Raw genomic sequence first — 21978 nt, forward strand, 5'->3', positions numbered from 1 at the left:
GGCCAGGGATCAGGGGGAGCTGAGCTCCAGCTGCCCGTGTGGTAGCACATCTCCTATCGGGTGCCCTGCCCCCCAATCTCCCTCTCTCTGCCCTACAGGTGCTTCCTGAGATCACATCCCCAGGAGCCGACGTCAGATCCTTGCTTCAGGATCAGCTTTCTGGGAAACACAAACTAAGACAGACATCTTTTATCATTCTACTCCTAACAAGACACTCCTCAGGCGATCACGTGCCTGTGCTTGAAATGCAGTGAAAATGAGCCGGTGCCATCAACCAGCATGCTTCTGTGTGAAATCCAGACACTGATCTCTAATGAGTGTCCCCATGACCCACGATGAAGGGCATGTCTCTTCCCTAAGCAAGCACGGTTTGGCGGTGACTCAGCAGAGCTCCCCTGTCCTGAGCATGGCTGACCCACCTACAAGCCCGAGACACCTGTTAATTAGACAGAAGACATGCAAGCAAAGAAAACTTTTTAATTAAGGCTTCATCGGTAATGCCAACTACGGTCTAATCCAAACAAGAATCCTCACTCTTGCGTCGTTTGTTCTAAAATACAAAGCACTCCCCTACAATGGCCCCAGGGGATCCTCTCCCCTGGAGCCTAGGCGTTGGAAGAGCATTTCTCTCCCAGTTTCTTCTTGTTTGCCTTTGTCTTTTCAATCATGGTCTCCACAATTACCGCAGTTTCTTCGTACGTCTGAATGCTCTCGGTGGAAATCTTCTCGATGGATTCCATCACTTCCACCTTCTCGTAGGCCAGCGTCCTGGGAGGGCTTCTGGCTGGCAGGCGGCTGCTCCGAGCCCCGTGCCCCTCGAACCCACCCCGACTGACCTGAGGTTCTTGAGCCTGGGGTGGAGATGGTTCGTCTGGACCAGGCGTGACCACGGGAGAGGGCTCCGTGGCCCCTTCAGCCTCCTTCTGGCCATCCTGTTTCTCCTCGGGGCCCTCGAGTCCTTCAGCTTTTATCTCTTCCCCTTTGTCTGCGGTGGGCTGGTCGGGTGGCTGTGCATCTTCTTTCTTCTGGGGAGGCGCCTCTCCATCCTCCTGACCATCTTCCTTCCCCTGGGGAGGTCCCTCTCCACCCTCTGGAGGGGGCTCGGGCTGCTGCGGGGAGGGCTCCACCTGGCTGTCGGGAGGCACAGAGCCGTCCCCCTTGGAAACCATCACGCCCCCTTTGGCAGGGACGGACAGGGAACAGAAGCCCGGGTCCACGAAATTGGCATCCCCGGAGACCAGCACGTACCGCCCTTCGGTGTCGAGGTCAGCGGGGGGCTCGGGTTCTTTGGGGCCTCTCACTCTCTCCTTGACCATCTTGCCTAGTTTTTCAAAGGCTTTGCTTATCTTCCCGCCATCTGGGACATCCTCTGGAGCCCCTTCCGGGCTGGGGGGACTTGCTTCTTCACCCCCTGATTCAGGCTTAGACTCACCCTCTTCTTTAAGCACCTCCCGCCCAGGCTTCGTGTCTTCTGGGCCTGTCAGGGGTGCGTCTTCCAGACTGTCATCTGCCTTGTCTTTCACTATAATCTCCTTTTTCCTTGGAACGTTCTTGGGGAGGCCTTTTTGTCTTGGTTTTGCTGCTGTTATATCCTGCACAGCCCTGGCGAGATCTTTAAAAAAAAAAAAATGGAGGGGGGCAATGAGTCAAGTATAATCACCAATGAAAGAGGGAGAAAAGGTCTTTGTTGAAAGATACGCTAATTATCTCAGAGCCACATGCCTAGCGCTGGGGTGGGGTTTGCTCTGTAGGAGCAAAAGCAACAGGGAAGGATTCATGGGGTCTGTAGCATCCACGGCACACACAGAGGTCCCAGCTCGGCCGGCCACTGTGTGACTTTGGACAAGTCACTTGACCTCTCTGGGCTTGCAGAGGGGAGGGAAGGCACCAACTGTCCCCATCACCCTGGGTACCACTTACTGAGCTATGCGCGCCTCCTGTAATAACACTGTGGGAACAAGGCTCCTGAACCCACCCCACCCCAGCTGAGCTCACAGCCAGTACTTGCATCCACAGACCAGACAGTGGAACCCAATCCACATGGTCATTCTCGCCTCAGGCTTCCCCAAAAATGGAGACACAGAGCTGCCTGGGCCTTTGACGGGTTAGGAGTGGCTTCGGGCATGCGGATGGAATCCATCCACGGTCGCTCCCTTGGTCCACATGCATCTCAAGCTAAATAAACATGACCCTTGATCAGCATCCCCGTCCTCCTAGACAACAAGAGGAAGTGATGCTGTTAAATTCAGAACAGGAATCCCCTGCTCCTGAGGCCATACTCATTCCATCAGACCAGACAAGAGGGAAAATGGAAAGTTTAAGAAAACACAGTCTCTCACCCAGCCTCAGCCACGCGGTTTTCCAGCTTGACTCACACAGTGATTTTTTAACTTTTTCTTCCTAAAGGTCTTTTCCAGTCCCTCTCCACTTCCCTTCGTTAACCAGAGGACTGAGATGCACAGAAGAAGGCATTGATTGGGGGGGGGGGGGTTGCTGACCCTCAGTGACTGAGCAGGAAACGGCAGAAATGGGTCCTGAAGGCATGAGGGAGGAGGAGACGCAGACAGGGACACAGGAAGGAAGCCTGCTGGGCGCAGGTGTGGGAGAAGGGGTACCTGCATGGCCAGCTGCAGGATTTCAGGGCCCAGTGAGGAAGAAGGCAGAGAGGGCCCCCGGCTCAAAGCTGGGAAGAATTTCCAGACAGTGGCAGCAGAGCATCCAACCAAGCGTGGGGACCCTCGGGAGCGCAGCGCCCGGCACAGCCACACGCCCCTGGAGCCGGCCCTGGGGGTCTGGGGACCGCCGCCCTTGCAGCAGTGCTCTGACTCTGGGACCCCATCTCCACAAAGCCCCCTGAGCTCTCTGAGACACGCGGATCAGCAGGCCCCACAAGCAGAGCAGCTCCCTTCTCCCCCGGGCACCGTGCGCTCAGGGCCGGGAGATTCGACTGCGAGCTGACAGCTCACAGGTGCGTGACACCATCCCCAAAGGACCAAATGCTGACGGCAGCAGCCGCACTCGCCCACCAAGCTCTTTCCGCTCCGTTTTGAATGGAAGAGAAAACCAACAATAACTGACCATCTATTCTGCTCCAGATACCAGATTAAGCAACTTTGTATAAAATAGTCATTTAATTGGGGCTGGAGTGGGGGCACTGGGGAGAGATACAATTCAATAGTCACTTCTTGCCAAAGTCAATGTTGAATTATATTTTTAATCCCCAATTAAATGCTTCAAGTTCACAGAGGGCGTTCCCGAGGTGATTTTTCTCCCTGGAATTTTTTGGCTCAGTCACTCAGCCCCTGTGGGAGAACGTCAGCGAGGGAGACAACACTTGGCACAAAAGCACCTCCAGATGGATCGGAGCGGAGCATGAACGGTCAGTCCAGGGAGAAAGCCACTCGATTTTTTCCCATTTTCCCGGGAGAGAAACTGGCAGAAGCCAGAGCTGGGGACTCACCTTTCCCGCCGTGTCGAGGGCTGAGCAAGGCTCCATGGCTTGTGGTGTACAGAGTGATGGGCGTTTCAAAGAAGGCAGAGCTCAGCCTGGCAGGAAGAACCAGAAAGAGTGCGGTCACCATCTTTGACTCATTGGGCCAAACAGATGCCTGGGGGTGGGGTCGGAGGCAAGCGGGGCTCTCTCTCATGTTGAGCAAAATGAAAAAGGCTGTGTCTAGATCCAGGTGCTCGTGAACCTCAAATATATTTACACACTGGATGACAACGGAAAGGAAATTATCTCCTCTTTAAGCTCAAGTCATAAACTGTGAAACACACTTAGAGAGAAATTGGAAGGCAGGGATTGCTGATAATCTAAAAATGCCACTTCTCTGTTGAGCAGGGACTTGGTTTGGTTTGTTTGTTCTTTATAATAAAATACTGGCCAGCCCAGGGTGAAGTATTTAGGATGTCTAGGGTATGACATCTTCAACTTCTTTTAAAAAAAAATAATTGTATATAATTAGAGAGAACAGAAAGATAAAGCAATTGACACAACATGTAAATAGCTGGTGAATCTAAGAGTACTCAGAATTTCCTTGCTCTATGCCTGCAACATTTCTATCAATTTGAAATTATATCAAAATTAGGAGTTATGCGTAAACCAATGAAAGGGTATCCAGTTACCTTTTGGTGAAGCCCTGCTTCTAAAACAAAATTTTCACAAGGACATTTAAATGCCAGTTCAAGACTTATTTTTGTATGTGTGTGCACGAAGTGTTCACTGTGACATAAATATAATTTGGAGTTCCATACAATACGTTGACCATAACTAGAGAAAGCAAAAGAAAATCTTGCTTTTCCTGCTACACATTAAGGCACTCACAGCCCAGACAGAGCCCCGGGGAGAGGGAAAGAAGAGCTCCTGGGGGAGCTCCTGGGGGAACTCCTGGGTGCTTCTCTTTTAATTTCATCTAAACTCAAAAAATCAGCAAGACTGAATCAAAGAATCTCAACTTAATAGAAAATGAGAGTTGTTATATGAGGCGGCTGCTCTCTGATACACACGCGGTCACGGTTATAGACGCTGACACAGCCGAAGATGTAGACACAGGCGTGGGTACAAACGATGTCAGACGCAGCTGTTGATTTGTACAGGTAGATCATGTGGAGGTAGGTGCAGAGGTGCAGGTACGTGAAGACGATGCAGCCACAGATGCTGCAGGTGTCAGTGAGACGTGGGTGTGGGGGAAGGTTTAGGTGATGCAGGCGTAGGTGTAGCTACAGATAACGTAGCTGTGGGTTTATGTGTAGATGACACAGACGTACATGGTGTAGGTGTAGCTGCAGGTGATGCAGATGTGGGCTAGGTGACAGAGACGGAGGTGTACATGCAGACGACACAGACGCAGGCAATGCAGGTGCAGGTGCAGGTGTCAGTGGAGATGTCAGTGTAGCTGCAGGTGTAGACATAGCTGCAGGGGTCGACAGTGTAGGTGCAGCTACAAATGAGGTAGACAATGTAGACGTGGTGTGGATGGACACACAGGTAGGTGATGCAGCTGCAGAGGCAGACATAAGTGTAGGTACGGGTGGGCACAGATGATACAGACCAGATAACCCAGAGTAGATGGTGGAGGTGGAGGTGGAGATGTGGACGATGATGAGATACAGACACAGAGGCAGAGGTATATTTCCCAGTCACCTTGCAGGGAGTGGAGTTCAAGTCACAGTTCCATTACATGGAGGACACCAGACAGCACACTGACAGCCACGTTACTGCCCCAACCAGATGCTAAACGTCATGATGGCAATAGCAGTAATCAGCAGTAATGACACTGACACCTCTGAGCACTGGTGAGCTCCAGGTCCTGGGCGGGCCCCTCGCCTGTGGCATCTCAAGAGACTATCCTCTCTGCTAAGACACTTAACCCCGACAGGCCTGTGGAGCTGAAAGGAGCCTTCTCCATGAGGCCTTCTGATCACCCTACTTAAAATTTCAAACACTCCCACCATCACCCTCACCGCCACCCCTCCTCCCTGCCACACAACTCACTCCACAGACCTGTCACAGGTCACGCACGCACCCTCTGTTACAAATTCACTCATCCTCCGTCTCCCCCGTGAGCATTCAAGCTCCGTGAGGTCATGGGTTTCGGTTTGATTCCCTGCCACATCCCCACTGCCTGAACTGGCCCACAGGAGGCACTCAACAAAGATCTGGGAAAAGCAGGTGGCCGGATGGAGCGGTCGCCACAACCGCAGCCATGCCCGACTGTGACCACACCTGTTGCCTTCGTTCTCAATGATGCGATGATAGCGATCCAGCTCGTTCCTCAGGGTCTGCTGGGCCACCACCAGCTGCCGGCAGTCATAGGAAGACCTCTCCAGGCTCCTCTCCGCCTCCTCGATCTCCCTCCGCAGGGTGTCGATCTGCTCATTGTAGAGCTGAATCTCGTCATCGTAACACTCGTGGGCATCTTTAATAGCTTGCTCTAGGGCCGCCGTCTGTGGGCAGAGACACCACCGTCAGGAAACCCTCCCACCCTCTCCCTGAAGACACAGGCTTGGCAGGGAGGCCCTGGACTCGGTGCAGCCACTTTTATTGGCTTTGCTGGCTTGTTTCTCTTTTCTCTGTCAGCAGAGAATCCTTAAGCCACAGAGGAATGTGAAAACAGAACCCCTTCTCCTTACGCCTGCGCCAGCTCCCCCGAACCCAGCCCCTAACAGAGCCCTCCCCAGGGGCAGCAGGAAGACGGTAAATCCGGAAAGTAAAAAAACTGCTGTCCACGGAATAAAAGGTACAATTCAAATAAGTACGTTCTTCATACTTCACTGAGTTAGCATAAATCTGACAGCCGAAAAATAAGTAAAAAGGAGACTGGTCTGATGCTGTCCCATCTCACACATCTGAAGGGTCCCGGCATCCATGGGCCCCCACTCTCCTGACCAGAGTCACAGAACCAGGACCCAGGCTGGCTCCTCTCCGGGACATCCCTCTCCGGGAAAGGAAGCTCAGAATAGCAGGCTCTAGACTCACTGGGACATGCGTGCAGAAGCTGAGAAGGCCTATTCTTCAGAAAGACACAGAAATGAAGCCAAAAGGCAAATACAACAGAGGTGAGTGAGCCTGGGAAAGAGGAAAGAGGGGATGAGGGAGACGGTGAGAGAGGGAGCAGCTGCCTCAGATCCTGGCTCCAGGCTCCTGCACACAACCTGCTCCCAGACTTCACCCACCACCTCTACACCCTGATCCTTTGCAGGGAAAATATCCTTCCAGTGGAGAAAGCCAGCAGACACCACCTTAACCAAGCGATCTCAGTTGCACCCCCAGGTCGGAGGCACAGCCACACGATGCCCCTGGCGAGAGGCACCGAGGACACTCACGTGCTGTGCTTCTGCCACAAACACGGGGCCTCAGCCTAGTACCAAGAACACACCAGGGAAGCCCCAGTGGAGGGACATTCCACAGAACAACTGGCCACCAAGGCCATGAGAAACAAAGGCAGAAACTGCTCCAGACCAGAGTAGGAGACAGGGCATCTAAATGCATGAAGGATCCAGGACCAGGAAAAACGACGTGGGTGGGGTAATGATGGGTGAGAGTCAGGCAAGTCTGTTACCAGGTTGGTGTCACCGTCAACCACTGCGCTGTGTTATTAAGATGTTGACCCCGGGGGAACTGGATGAAGAGTGTGGGAAATCTCTGTGCTATTTTGCAGCTTCTTAGACTTCTAAGATTATTGGAAAATAAACCAAAAAATACCCTTGCTGTTTAAGTGAATTTAACCAGGTTTTTGTTCCTCATTAAAAATATCTCCATTCAACATCTGAAACTAACACAACACTGTAAATGAACTATACTTCAAGTTTTTAAACGGTAAAGAAAAATTTTCCTGCCTCAGTCTTCTTAGGTCCCCAGACTCCTTTGGGTCCAAGGTCATTTCAAAGAGGAAAAAGAAATCAAGTGTCCTTCACTGATCACACTGTCTTACCAAAACTGGCCACCAGATGGTGCTAGGCGACTTCAATGAGAAATGACACCTTGCTTTCCGAGTAATGTGTGACTTTTTTCACTTTCCTGTCACAGAAACTCAGCTGATGCAATTTAGAGAACCCGAATGCCTGTCCTTTCTCTCCCACTGGTGAGAAGTGCCTTCCCCAGGGGTCTCCTGTGCAGTCTACGTTCGGCCTCAAAGGAGCGGCCCCCACTTCCAATTGCGGGTTCCGTTCCGGGCAACCTGCGGACCAGTGTTCTCCAATTCGAGCCAGCAGAGCCCCCTGGAGGGCTTGTTAAAAGAGATGGCTGGTCCCCGCCCCCAGAGTTCCTGATTCATCAGGTCTGGGTTGGGCCTGTGAATGTGAGTTTCTGACAAGTTCCCAGGTGACGCGGACGTTGCCGGGTCAGGTACCGCCCCCTGAGGACCTGGCTGTGGAGGCGCTGGACGCATCAGATGCCCTAACCCTTGGCAGAACCAGCTGCCGCAGCCCTGCCCACCCGCAGCGCTCCCTCGCCCACCCCCACCACGTCCCCAGTCACAGCACCGGCCCTGCCAGGGGCTACACCGCCCAATCTCCCTTGGAGCGCTCAGCCTAGCTACTCCATTGGGAAGGCACTGAAACCTTTTAAAGTCAGCAAGCAGTCAGCCGTGACTATCTCTTGAACAGGGCTATGGGGGGTCTGAGCCAGGAACGCAGCTGGAGGTGGACCAGATGTAGAGCATTCTGGCCCAACATGGGACCTACCCTTTACATCAATGTCTTCAGAGTGTGGCTCCTGGGCCAGCAGGAGCCTCTGGAAATTTAGAAATGCAAAATCTTGGGCCACACCCACACCTACTGTGTCAGAAACTCTCCAGTGGGCTCCGCCACATCTGTGGGGGTTTTTTAATTATTTTTTAAATTAACTTTTGTTTATTTTGAGGGAGACGTAATTAGGAGTTTTTTAATTTATTTATTTTAATGGAGGTGCTGGGGATTGAACCCAGGACCTCGTGCATGCTAAGCACCCACTCTGCCACTGAGCGATACCCTCCCCCCACGTCTGTGTTCTAATTAGAGCTAATTAGGCAGACTTCTGGCCCCCATGACCTTTGCCCCTTAGCTTTAGACCCATGAATATGTTATGTTACACAGCAAAGGAACTTTGCACATGTAAGTGAGGTTCTTAATCAGTTGACCTTAAAAAATAGGGAGATTACTCTAGCTAATCCGTAATCGTATGAGCCCTTAGGAGCAGAAACCAGAGAGATCCCAGCAGCCAGCAAAGGAATAGGGCCCCCTGTCCTTCTGGCCCACACAGAACTGAGTCCTGCAGGCAACAGGACTGGGACAGGAAGCAGACTGTGATCGCTTCTCGGCCTTTTGGCTGATGTCAAGGGCAGGAAGCAGATTGTCCCCCAAGAACCTCTAGATAAGGGGGCCCCAGGTCGGCCAACTCCTTTATTTCAGCCTTGTGAGCCGCAGAGCAGAGGCACCGGCCCATCCTGGCCTGACCTCTGACCTACGGAGCTGTGAGGTTACACGGGACTGCTGTCTAGGCCCCACTTCGTGATTTCTTCTGGCCGCAAGAGAAAACTAACAGAAGTCATGTTTCATTAGACCCACTGCTAGATTTTACCTATTATAAGTACATATACCATTATATAGGGAATGATTTGGTAATATTTTGATATCTAATTCAGCAGTTAATGTTTTGTTTCAGTGTAACTGGTTTCCTTTCAATAATATGTACTTTATTTTATGCCTTCAACAACTTTTTCTGAGAAGGGGTCCAGGGGCCTCACCTGCTGGATGGGCAGGGGGTGGGGGTGGAGGGAGAGTGTGGCACAGAATGGAAGGTGAAGTCCCCCGATTCAGAGAGGCAAGGACGAGTAAGTCCTCCTGCAGCCACTACGGGGGGAGACAAGTGCCAAGCAGAGACTTATTTCCCAGGCTCAGAAACTAGCCTAATCCTTTATGACGTGTCCTGTTTGTACAGTCAGCAAATGCACATGTGTCCACAAAGAGAGAAGCACTCTTTTTGTCCTGGAACTGGAGTTGAACACATCAGGCTGGGCTCTCTTGTCTTTCCTCAGTCTCTAGGGCACAGTTTTCCAACTTTATCACCATGACCACGGGAAGAGCCACATTTTACATCACAAACCACACACATCACACAAAGATATATGTATGTGTGTGCATCTGAACACATATATACTTAAATACACACACATGTTTAAAGCAAAGGTCACAGAACAAGCCCTACCTGCACTTGCCATGCACTCTGTTATTTCTTATCTTACCTCATTTATTCATTTCCGTCTGCCTAGTGTTGTCAATTTCTTCTTTTCTAACGCCAGGCGATTCCGTGGAATTCATTTTACAACCCACTGGTGGTTTGGAAAACACCGGTCTCTAGAACCATGACTGGGTTTGTGTTCATTTCTCCAGACTCTCATTCACACACACATATACACACATGCACACGTACACTTACATATGCACATATACATGGATGTGTACACATAGACATTCTATACCCACACACATGCACATGTAGAAAAATAAGCACCACACATACACAAATAAATACACATACACATACACATACACATACACTCACACTCACCGTCCCCCATCCTTTCAGGGTCTCAGAGGAAACCACACACTCACTACCAAGTCACCAATATGGTGCATCTGGCCCCCAAGCCATGGTTTGTCACAAGAGAAGGATGAGTTTTGAGGTCAGTCCCAGCTTTCTTGAGCTGAGATCTTTGCCTCAGGGGACCATCGCCAGGGCGCCGTTTGCTCTCTGGTGGCCCCTGAGCTGCTGCGCAGTGAGTGGGCAGCGTGGAGCCTGGGGTAGGAATTCAGATTGTGAGCTCTGCAGTCCCGGGATCCAGAGGACACTGAGTACCTGCAGAAAGTACCTCATCCCGTGGCTTCAACAAATTTCGATCTTGTAGGCGTTGGTGGGATAGAGACAGATTAATGTATAATGTCTAATGGTCCAAGTTTTTACAGAGGCAGGTTTTTTAAATTTATGTTCTCTTGTCCCGTATGTGTAGTTCTCAAACCAAATGTCAACTTACTTTATGATTTGGGAAATGTGGTTTCCCAGCGTGGGAAGGTACATTATCCTAACCCAGGGTTCCCACCAGAATAGCCAGGTTTCCGGTAACAAGAGAGAAAAGCAGAAGAAATCAGGGGAGAGCGAGCCATGAAGCAAGAAGGAAGCCCACAGAAGCAGGACTGAGCCTTGCCGTTGAGTTTAGTTTTCAAATTAAGCTGCACCAAAGAAAGATGAGGGGGTGGGGATGGACATGTGGATTCTCCTCTAGCAAACGCTGAGCAGGAGCAAATCCTGACACAACCAGTCTCTCTAGGGTTGCAGCCAGATTCCAAGAGAGAGACTTTTAGGTCATGAGAAGAGAAAAGTGAAGCACAGGTGTGAGCAATAGGGAAATAAAAAGCCCCAACACACGTCCGCTTCTTATTTTTAAAAACAAGGCTAAACTGGGCAAAATGGATCAGTTATGCAGAAGTGGGGATAGCCTTACCCTTGGTGAGGGAGGGGCGGTGACTCACGGGGGCTCGAGAGGAACCTCTGGGGGGACAGGAAAGCCCTCTGTCAGCACAGACAGCTGGTCTCCCCACCCAGATCACTGCTGCTGGCTCTGAGGGCTGGACACACAGGTGTGTTGCGTTTGTGGGAATTCACTGAGTTGGATGCACGTGACCCCTGACAAGCCCGTGCAGGTTGCGGGTGTACCTGGGCCTGCAGCTCGGCTCTCTGGGTCTGCAGGAGGCAGATCATCTCTCGGCCATCCGCCAGCTGACTCTGCAGGGCGGCGGCTTCCCGTTCTGTCAGAAGCCTCTCCTGCACAAAAAAAGCCAGACTCAGCACTCACACAGGCTCGATGTGCAGGGAAATGCGAGGAGGAAAGGGGTGAGGGGCCCTATTTTTGTCCACCCCAAATTCACAGGCTGAAGCCCTAACCCCCAATGGGTTGGTGTCACTCTGGGATCACAGGAGAACAAGGCAGAAACAAGACCGCTTTGCATATGTGCCTGAGCTCAGACCAAAAGACCACTGTGCAACCACCAAAACGGCCACTAACACCAGTGACGCCACTTCGTTGCCAAGCCCCGCCTCAGCCACACTCCATTTCTCTGCCTCCAAGGTACAAACTATGGGGATGCTCAGTTGCACGACCAGCCTCCTCTGGAAGCACCCAGCCGTCAGGGCCCCGCGTACCCACCCTCACCCGCCAGGTCACCCCACACGTGTCCCTCCCCCACGGCGCACACCCCCCTCTCCTGCAGGGAATAATAAACCAGCTTTATCTGACCACAGGGGTGTCACCCATGGCCTCTGGTGAGAGGGCACGGGCATTGTGCTTTAAGGACACAGCAACCCCGTGCTCCCAGGAAGCAGCGCTAATTACATCCTTGATAACTTTCCGAATCTGCTTATTAGCGTGCACGTGAATCCCTGAGCGTCTCGCTAAAACGCAGATTCTGACTCAGCGGACCTGCTGGGGGTCGGGCTGGAGCGTCTGTGCGTCTCTCAACCTCCAGGCGATGCTGCGGATCGCTGGCGATCATTGACGCTGTCAAACTACCTGTAGACGCCTCCATCAATCTACAGCTCAGAGGAACTGGGTTACCAGGGAACAGATGGTATGATTTTAAAAGTGTGAGCTGACGTAAAACACCTTTGCACTAAAGGGGAACAGATTTGCAAAGAAGAAATAAGGTGTCTGGAAAGACACCTCTGACAAAGAAAATTATGCCTCAGGAGGAGCTGCTCTTCAGGCCTGAATGGCAGCCCGGTTACACTAAGGGCAGCGGGAGCCTGCAAGGGTCATTGGTGGGAAAGGCAGACAAGAATACTCTTGTCGGGGCCAAAAAGTAACTTTCCTGCCTCTTAATTGTTACTTGGCAGGGTTCTAAAGTGTCTCCAAAAGCAAATTTCGGATTTTCTTTAGCTTTGATATAAAAAAAAATTAGTTTAAAACAAACCAAAAAATCCTCGAGCAGTCAGCCACCCACTGGTTCTGTGAAGTGGGGCTCTGGGCAGATTTCTGTCCAAAGGCACCCTTGCAGAAAAACTCAGAATCTTACCAGCTGACCCGTCCACAGCGCCCTGTCCCCGCCTCCAGTCCTCTGGAGGAAGGGCAAGTGACATTTGTGTTTTAATCTGCATCCTTTTCGGTCACAAAATCCCATAAACCACATTAGGGGAAAAGACACACCGCCATCCTGTTGAGCTGCTGGACAGCGGAGTGAAGAAGGAATTTGGAACATTATACTGGGACTACGGTTTTACATCCAAATCCCGATTTTTTAAAAATTGGCTTCAATCATCTCTATGCTTTCCCAAGAATTTTCATGCCACAGACTCGCATAATCATTAGCAGAGCCTGACCTTGAAAACATAGTCACTAAGTGTCTGAGGCTCTCTGTACTCAAAATGATGGTCCAATTGATACGAGAGATTAAGAAAACAAACAACACAATTAAAAAAAAAGGGGGGCAAATGACTTGCCTAGGAGCCCAACAAAGAAGTTATCTGGGTGGCAAATAAGCACCTGAAAAGATGCTCTGCATCATTAGTCATTAGGGGCTGCGAGTTACAGGCACAGCAAAATACACAGCATATCTATTAGCCAACAGCAAAGCCAAAACAAAACCCAACAGAGCCAGCACTGGCAAGGACGCAGAGCAACATAAACTCCCACCCGCTGCCGGCGGGGATGCAGTGACGCTGCAGCGCTTGGGAAATGGTCTGCTGGTTCCTGACAAACCAGGCGAGGAAGAAGAGCCCGTAATCCCCAAAGGAAGTGCCTAGGAAGTGGTCAGGGACACAGTCTACATCCTCAGATGTCTAAACACCAGCCTCCACTGTCTGGGTGGAAGAGCAGAAGAGTGAACTTCAAACGTGAGTGCCCAGTGCAGGCGGGGAAGCGTTAACCCACCGCGGACACCTCTCCCTGGGTCTCTGTGAGCCGGGCTCGCAGGCTGCACCACGGGCCTCCCCGGGGCGTCCCCTGCAGCCTGAGCTCCGTCCTTACCTCTCTCATCCCGCTCGTTATGGTGGCTGCTTGCGGGGTGGTCTGGATGATCTGCTGCAGGATGGTGACGTATGTCTGAATCTCCAGAAGGTTCTGTTGGGGGGAAGGGAAGCATTCTCGTTCAAACCTGAGCCGCCGGGATTTTTCCTTCCAGGACCAGGTGACCCCAGGGGCGAACGCTTCTGCGCGCTCCACTGTCACAAGTAGGACGGACCGCGATCTGTGCAGAGGGCACTTTACCCTCCTCAAACCGTCACAAGGACAACGGGCCGGTGGGCGAACCGAGGCTTGGTTTTGTCACCTGCCCCTTCAGTTACATGGCTGCTTTGTGCTGTCTCCGCAGAGCCCTGGATGGCAGGGGTCCGAGAGAAAAGCACGGATGGAAGACAAAGAGGCCCCAGGGCACAGAGGACCCCTGCCGACCCCAGAACGGAGCCATGCTTCAAAGGACAGGCTCTGGTCAGTCGGACCTGGACTAACTCACTTACCGGCTTTCCTAGCTGCATGTGGCCTCAGGCAAGCTACTTAAACCTCCTAAAACTCAGAATCGGCTACAAAAGAGGGCTAGCAGTCTGGACGGGGTGCCTGATCTCTCTTACCAGCAGAGCTCCGAGCGTGGGGGCCGATGACACAGCACAGCTGCCCCCCTCTGGAGAGCTGCCCTCGGCCGGACAATGGTCATCTGGTCCGGGAAGCTACAAAACTCCCCCTCACCCCACCTCATCCCCAACCTGGACCAATGACTCCCTGGCACAGGAGGACCAAAGCCAACCCTCTTGCCTCAAGATGGGACCAGCCCTGTGGTGCGATTCACGCTGCAGAGCCCCCCACGGGATCAGGCTGAAGCTCAACTCCAGGGAAGCGCACAGCTCTGCTCAGCTGCTCCCCCTGTGCCATCCCGCTCCCCGCCTTCTCCTGGGGGCTCTCCATCAACACAGCACCTTGGGCTCTGCTGCCAGGGAACCCAAGACTCTCTCGAAAGGCTCTTGTTGGGATAAGACAGTGCACAGAAGATTCAGAATATGAGCTATTGTTGTTGTTGTTATTATTATTATTATTCTAAAAAGCCTTGAAGGATGCTTTGAGCTGCACAGAAACTGCCCCCCAGGCCCCGCTCCCAGCATTCCTGAAAAGCACAGCAGAGGCAAGGAGGTAGGTGGGGAGGAGGAAACAGGCGGGTCCTGATAGGAAGTTGGAGGGGTGGGGGGAGAGGGGGCTATCCCTTCTGTGCAGAGCATCAGGGCTGCTCGCGGTGCTGAAGCAGGTATACACTGAGGCAGGAGGAGAATCTGACATCGGCTGAGCACTTGCCAAGCTCCAGGCGGTACCAGGCACTGCACGTGTATCACCACGTAGCCTTAGTTTGTGCTTCCCAGCAGCAGACGATTGTAGATTGAATGCTGTGTCCTCCAAAATTCACATGCTAAACCCCTAACCCCCAGCGGGATGGTATTTGGAGGTGGGGCCTTTGAGAAAGAATTAGATTTATACGTGGTCATGAGGGTGGGGCCCCAGATGGGATTAGTGCCCTTAGAAGAAGAGGCTCTAGAGAGCTCTGTGCACACGAACCCAGGAAAGCCAGCTGAGCGCACAGTGAGAAGGCAGCCGTCTGCAAGCCGGGAAGAGGGCTCTCACCAGAGCCCGACCTGCTGGGACCCTGATCTCAGACTTCTGGTCTCCGGAACTGAGAAATGAATTTCTGTTGCTCATAAGCTACCCAGTCCGTGGCACTTTGTTACAGCAGCCCCTACTAGGATGCAGAAGGATCTGAGTGCAAACAGTTTAGCTGGGCGAAGGCACCGAGAAACACAAGTACTGGAGCGGGGAGGTGAGACTGGGAAGGAAAGGCAGCCGAGATAAGGCTCCGTGTTATCAGCTGAGCGGCCCCCGTGGGTGCCAGGAGCTAGCCGGGACCTTGGAGCCAGGCAGAAAAGCAGGTGAGCGGGAGCTGGGGCACGTGTCCGCCACCTCCCGGCCGTCCCTGCGACGCGGCTCCCAGGGCATCAACTCCCCAACACGTCCTGTGAGGCAGAGCTGCCCTCTGCTGCCTCGAGAGGGCCCTGAGGCAGATCCGGGCAGCTGGAGGGAGGCCAGAGCCCACTGGGGAGGTCAGCCCCACGGGCCCCGCCAGGCTCACACGTCAGCTACGCTCAGGTAACACAGCTGTGCGGGAAGGAGGGCCTGGCATTCGCATTTTGAAGATGAAGAAGCTCAGAGAGGTTAGGCCACTGGCCCTCGGTTACACAGCTCCAGGACTGGATTTTCCCAGAACATAAAGCCCCCACACACACACGGGGAGGCCTGTGAGAAGCTGGTGGGGGTCGGGGCAGAGCACAGCAATACATGAGAGGCTCCTGAATGCCACCTGTTCCATCAGAAGCAGCACTAAAAAATTACAATTGTTGCATTTTCTGAGGGGAAGCACTTGACAGGCTAGAGGTCAATCAAGACGGAGCTATAGACCATCCTGTGGACTGGACGGCATTACACAGATATGAGCTCCCACCCCTGCCACGCACACGCACACGCACTGCCACCTCCTCCTCGACACACGCCTGGTTCACCAAGGGCCGTCCAGCAACCAGCCCACCAGGGCCAACGCACACAAAAGGAAGCCCGCTCCAGCCATCTCATGTTTCAGCCCCCCACGAGTGCCCTGGGCCGGCTTTCTGGGGGGAGGGGCTTCAGAAGGGCCATAGTTACCTTTTTGAACCTGTCCTTGGCCGCACTGATATCGTCCTGCAGAAACTGGGCTTCGATCTGAAGGCGCAGGTTACGCAGCAAGGCCTCATCAGCTTCCTGCGGAGAGAGGCACGGGTCCCAGCCTTGAGGGTCTGCGTGGGGCATCGGGCATGGGGAGAATCCAGCCCGATGGCTGAACACCCAGAACCCCCTCCCCGGCGCTTACTGAAACGCAGGCTGTGGTTTGGTCCAGGAGGGTGTCTGAGATTCTGCATTTCTAGCAAAGCATTGGGTTAGCCCACTGGACCTGGTCTAGAATAGCAGTTCTAGTGGGGAGTGGTTTTGCCCAAATCAGGAAATTTGACAATATCTGGAGATATTTTTCATTGTCAGTTGGGTGGTGGGGTGTTACTATGGGTATCTTCTGGGTAGAGGCCAGGGATGCTGCTGAATGTCCTACAATACACAGGACAACCCCACCCAGCAAAGGATTAACCAGTCCAAAATGCCAGTAGGGCCAGGGTGAGAAACCTTGATAGAGGAAGATCAAGGAGAAAGCATATATTTACAGACCAATCACCTTAACATTTAAGTTAAGTCTGTATTTGTTCTATGTCCTGTCATCGATGAGTTGAATTTCTAAGACTAAGAAATAGTTTTCCCTTAACACAGAAACCTTAGTTTTAAAAGGAAGCTAGACCCCTATCTTACACCATTCACAAAAATGAACTTAAATGGATTGAAGACTTAAATGATTTAACACCTACACATAAAAATCCTAAGAAAACAAAAGTCAACAGTTAACAAGTGAGACTGCATCGAACTCAAAACCTCTGCTCAGCAAGAGACCCTCAACGAAGTGAAAAGACAGCCTGTGGAACCGGAAACCTTAATTGTAACAGTTTTCTGGGCTACCGACACTTACTTAAGACCATGTATCTTCAATATCAAGTGCGTTTTTAACATGAATAGCGTTTGTTCCTTTAAAGTTGGAAATGAGACTTAGGACAGAAAGCTGAATGTTCTCACCAAACTTTTCGATACTTCATCAACTTTTATCTCATTGACCTTGTTTGGATCAACCAAATAGATATGAAGACACGTGCATGGTCCTAATAGCATAGCACTGTGACGTCTGGAATTAAATACTTCAGCAGTTCAGCGAGCTGTTACCAGTGTGTGTTACTTGCCCCTTCTCCGGAGACACCTCCACTACCTAAGGCCTCGCTAAGTGAATTTTTACTGCCTTCCTAATGGCTTGTTAAAAAGCATGATGACTGTTAGCAATAGGCTCTCATTAATACAGATATGTGGTTTGCTAAAATATTTAAGACACTCTACCCCCACATGAAAAGTTAGGACAGTTAAAGTATGTGGCCTGACCAAGATATTCTGAGATACTGGCCCTCCTGGCTCTAGTTGGGTTTAGCTTCCAGGGAGGCCTTTGGCCTGCACTCCTAGGAAAGGCACTCGAGTCCTTATGACCATCCCTGTAAAAGTCCACTGGTGTAGGAGGAGACGATCTTCTGATGCTGACGCTGAGGATATCAGAATCCTGACTTTACTGTATCACCTGCCTTGAAGGAGCTTTTCATGCAAAGTGTCACCTTGGCATCTAAAACGACAGGGAGCCGGGACTTCATGAAGAACAGGCTGCAGGAATTTTGGGAGCCTGCATCGGAATAAATGCTTATTTAGTACATATCTGTCCATGTGAATTTGGTCTGAAACTTCAGAAAGATGGTCGAGGAGTGGCCAACGCTCACCCAACTCAAACTTCTGGAACTGTTTTGTCCACCCAAGAGCACTTCAGAGTTTATCTTTGCGCTAGATCAAAGCAGAGGTGTGCTTCTAGAAGGACACGATGAGGGAACAGGAACCCTGCTCAGCCTAGCAACCCTCCTCCCTCAGAGGCCCTTCAGGCAAACCCGTGGAACCTGAGGGCTCTGCCCAGCACAGCTCAGAAACCGGTCTCCCCTTACAGACGAGAAGGCTGAGACCAGGCTGAGCCAGCACTCGTGCAGCTAGTTAATGGCAGTTAACAGGGACGATTATGGGACTGGAATGTCTTGGGCTTCTCTCCACCATCAGAGAGCTGAGTGCTGAGCACTGGTCCCACCCCGCAAGCTGCCTGCCACGCTTCCCCGCCACCCCCCAGATCACGCCAAACAACCGCTCTCAGGTCCCATCGGCCAACCTTTAACCCTGCTCACAGCGACAATAAAAGGCCAGCCCACATTTGTCCTTGCAGGAGAGATTAACCAGATGCTCTGCAAGCACATTCTCTTGCTTTGAGGACAGTCATCTGATAAACGGCCTCGGAACACTCCCGAAGGTGAGCAGCTGTCGCTGGGATGTGCAGTTGCTGATTCAGGGGGAGAACTCGTTTGGAAGTGTTTTCTTTCGTGCGTGCCAGAGCTCAGCAATGTGTAGACGCTTGTGGTTTCATTATGCTTCGGATGCTGGCCGCTGCATTTTCAAAAGCTCCACCAGCAGAAGCACCTCGATTTTTCCAAATCGAGACTCTGGGCCAACCGTCTAACGCTAGGAAACACTCCAACCCTGGTACCGTGTCTGTTTCACATCTAGGCCAGTGGTTCTCCAAGTGTGGGCCCTGGACCGCACGCCTGGAATGACTAGAAAGGTAACAAATCTGGTGTCTCCCAGACCTGCCGGGTCAGGACTTCCAGGCTGAGACCCAGGAGCCTGTGCTAACACACCCTCCGGAGGGCGTACACCGAAGATTCAGAACCACCGGTCAAGACTGTTTTTGAGAAAGGGACTGGAGAAGTAAGTAGACTCTAATGTACCCTTGAAAAATCAGCCTTGCCCACCCAGCCACAGAAATGCTAGAAAGCCATTAAAAACCCCAGTGTCTGTATCCAGGCCCAGCCTCAAACCCAGCCTTGGAGAAGCCCAACTAAAAAAATAAACAACAAACAAAACAAAGCAAAAAAAAAAAAAACTGCTAACGAATGGGTATTCAAATTCTTTTTAGATTTCTAGTTAATTAGGGTTTGATTAAAAAACACCTACTTCAATTCTGGATGTCAAAAACCTTTCCAAAAATGTTGGGGTCACTTCCCTTCCAAGCGCCGGCCTGGAGGAAGATGCTGGGTGAGTCCTACCGCTCCCCACCCTCTCTCCCTCCCCCCGGCCCCCTCGCCGCCTCCGCTTGCTCTCTCTCCCTCTCTCCCTCCACATCCTTCCTCTCTCTTCCTCTGCCCTTCTGTTCTTCCGCTGCCAGCTTCCTCCTAAACTCTCCTCTCCCAGGCCCCTCTCTTCTGCTCCAGAGGTTCATTTCCAGCCTCAGATGAATTCTCGGGCACAGGAAGGCTTGTAGCCCTGAAAGCGAAAGCTTCATGCCCCATTCTTTCATCCCCTAAACTCCCTCGCCTCTGGCTCCTTCCCAGACGTGTTTAAGACACACGAATTACATGGGAAAGCCCCTGTGGCAGGTGCTTAAAACAACTGCATTTCTTAAAGTTGTTTTCAAGTGAAAGCATTTGATCAGAACCCACGTCATTATAAAATTCTAGGGATTCCAAGAAAAAAAAAAGAGAAATTCTCAAGTCTATTCCTTATAGCTTATATATATATATGAACTGTGAGTCCTAGAGGTTAGCCAAACCCAAAGATTTAAAAGCCATCGGGAATTCTTAATACATCCAAAACCTTAAAATCGGAATAACTTTGGCCAGAGCATGTAAGTAGTATGTTGAGGAATTTATTTTATTTCAAAGTGCATAGCAAAGAACGGCTTTAACTTATTTGGCTGTTAAAAATATAGGCAGTCTGTTCGGGAGGTTTGACTACACGGGCAGTATTCACAGATGGCAGCTTCATGAACACAGCAGCATCCAGGCCTGTCCATACATTGTGATGTTTCCCAAGCCATATTCAAAGACTGGGTCAGTGATTCCTAGTGTACCTCCTTTCCCACGGCCACGGCCGAGGAAGAAGCTGTCCCACGAGACCAAAGGAAATGGACAGTAGGCTGAGTTGACCATCAAAACCTGGTTGATGTGAGGGATGGAGACATTCCAAGCTTTGTAGACTAAGATCAGTGACCTGACAGCTAAGCAGACGTGAATTCTACTGTCCCTCCTTCTTCTCCTGTGACCATGTCAGGGGACAGAGAACTGGAAGGTCCAGCCTTCACCTGGCCAAGCCCTTGAGAGGCTATCTTAGTTTGAATTTCTCAGAAGCTGACCCCGAGGCAAGGACTGGGTACCGGTGATTCCAGGGCACAGGGAGAGGAACAAAGCCAATAAAGGTGTGTGATGAGCAGGTTCCCTCTGTGGACAACAGGCTCAGTCCTGCGGGGACCTCCTGAGAGACCAGAAAACTCACCTCTGCAGTGCTGCCACGAGGGGTGGGCCAGCCAGGGACTCAGCCACCCTCTCCTGCCCCTCAGCGGCCAAGGGTCGCTCCTGGGGTGCTAACGCCCGCACTTCTGGACTCTGCCTCCTTCGGATCAGAAGCTGCCAGTGTTCTCAGTGTGTCTGCATGACCTCAAGGGTGGCCCGGGGATGGCGGTGGGCAGGGGCACCAACATCAAGTGCAAAGGGGCCATTTTCACCCGGAGACTCTGGCTTTGTGTCTGCCTCCGGAGGGACGGCCATTCCCTGCCTGTCCTCAGGAAGGAAAGAATGAACCATGGACACAGAAGACCCTACTCCTGCCCACACCTGCCGTGGATGGGCAGCGGGGCTCCTTAGCTTCGCCAAGGATGAGTTCTCTCACTGACAAAGAGAAGGGATTGGACCAGGTCATTTCTGAGGGTTAAAAATCCCCAGACCACAAGGCTGTTCTGAGGCTCCCACAAGCTAGTACAGGGACCTCCCCAGCTCACTGTATCTGCATCCTGTGTTCACTCACGATTTCTGCCCTATCCAAAATATTCTACTGTGATTCACCCTGTATTCTTTTCAAATTCACTCATTTTTATTTCCCTGTATTTGAAAAGAAACTTTCATGTCACCTGCTGTAGATGTCCAGTGGGCCTGAGACAGTCCAGTTTCAATTGACCTGCACAATTACCCTGGCACAGTGTCCTGATTTGGATGGCACAGCATATGCTCAAACAGGGAAGGGCACAGAAGCATCACACAGCAGGTAACATAAACAAAGCAAAAGTCAGCGTCTCTAGAGTGTAGTTCTGACTTCCCAGCAACTAGCAGAATAATCCAAGACAACAGAGGATGGACAAAGCCAGGAAATGGCCAGCAGGCTGACCTAACCCTGAGCTAAACTTGACTCTCCAAAGCCGTTGCCTGGAGTCCCACGTGGAGAAGAATCTTAAGGCCACATCTGGGCACAGCAGGTAAGGGTGCCAGGTTTTATCAGCAACTCGGATGAGGTCATGGGCGATGAAGCGGGGAGGGGAAGGCAGCCAGGTATCCTGGATAAGCAACCTTGCAACTACTCAGCCCCCGTGGGTCCTTCCCCTCTGACACTCGAGGTCTGAAGCGATCAGAAAAGGATAATGCTTACAGCTGTTTGCCATCCCTGGTTTTGTCCAACCTCTGTGGTCCAGGATTATTCTGCTATTTGGTGGTCAAGTTCTCCTGGCTAAAGCAGAAAATCCAATCAGTTAGAATGATGATGGAGGATCCAAAGAAGGAAACTTCCCCTGCAAGGAGCAACTCCACACAACCCCGCAGGAGGGTCTCCAGCAGGAAGCTGGGCATGTGAACTCACTCACAGAGTTTCAGTTTAAATTATGAAGTCAAGAAGGAGAGTGATATCACCTCACACCTGTAAGAATGGCCAGCATCAAAAAGTCTACAAATAATAA

General features: G+C 51.6%; 1 protein-coding gene across 2 annotated transcripts in view; it reads right to left on the reverse strand.

Moving 5' to 3' along the window:
• Positions 1 to 443: 443 nt before the first annotated feature.
• Positions 444 to 21978, reverse strand: part of BFSP1 (beaded filament structural protein 1) — a 52428-nt gene continuing 30893 nt past the window's right edge. For both annotated transcript variants that reach the window (XM_064475902.1, XM_031434278.2), the window contains exons 3-8: positions 16200 to 16295; positions 13497 to 13589; positions 11192 to 11299; positions 5726 to 5946; positions 3461 to 3546; positions 444 to 1612 (exon numbers count right to left, since the gene is read on the reverse strand). In XM_064475902.1, coding sequence (XP_064331972.1) covers positions 606 to 1612; positions 3461 to 3546; positions 5726 to 5946; positions 11192 to 11299; positions 13497 to 13589; positions 16200 to 16295 — 1611 coding nt within the window. In that variant the 3' untranslated portion in view covers positions 444 to 605. The remainder of the gene's footprint in view (positions 1613 to 3460; positions 3547 to 5725; positions 5947 to 11191; positions 11300 to 13496; positions 13590 to 16199; positions 16296 to 21978) is intronic.

This window comes from Camelus dromedarius, chromosome 18 (genome assembly GCF_036321535.1).
Source record: "Camelus dromedarius isolate mCamDro1 chromosome 18, mCamDro1.pat, whole genome shotgun sequence".
Classification (NCBI taxonomy): domain Eukaryota; kingdom Metazoa; phylum Chordata; class Mammalia; order Artiodactyla; family Camelidae; genus Camelus; species Camelus dromedarius.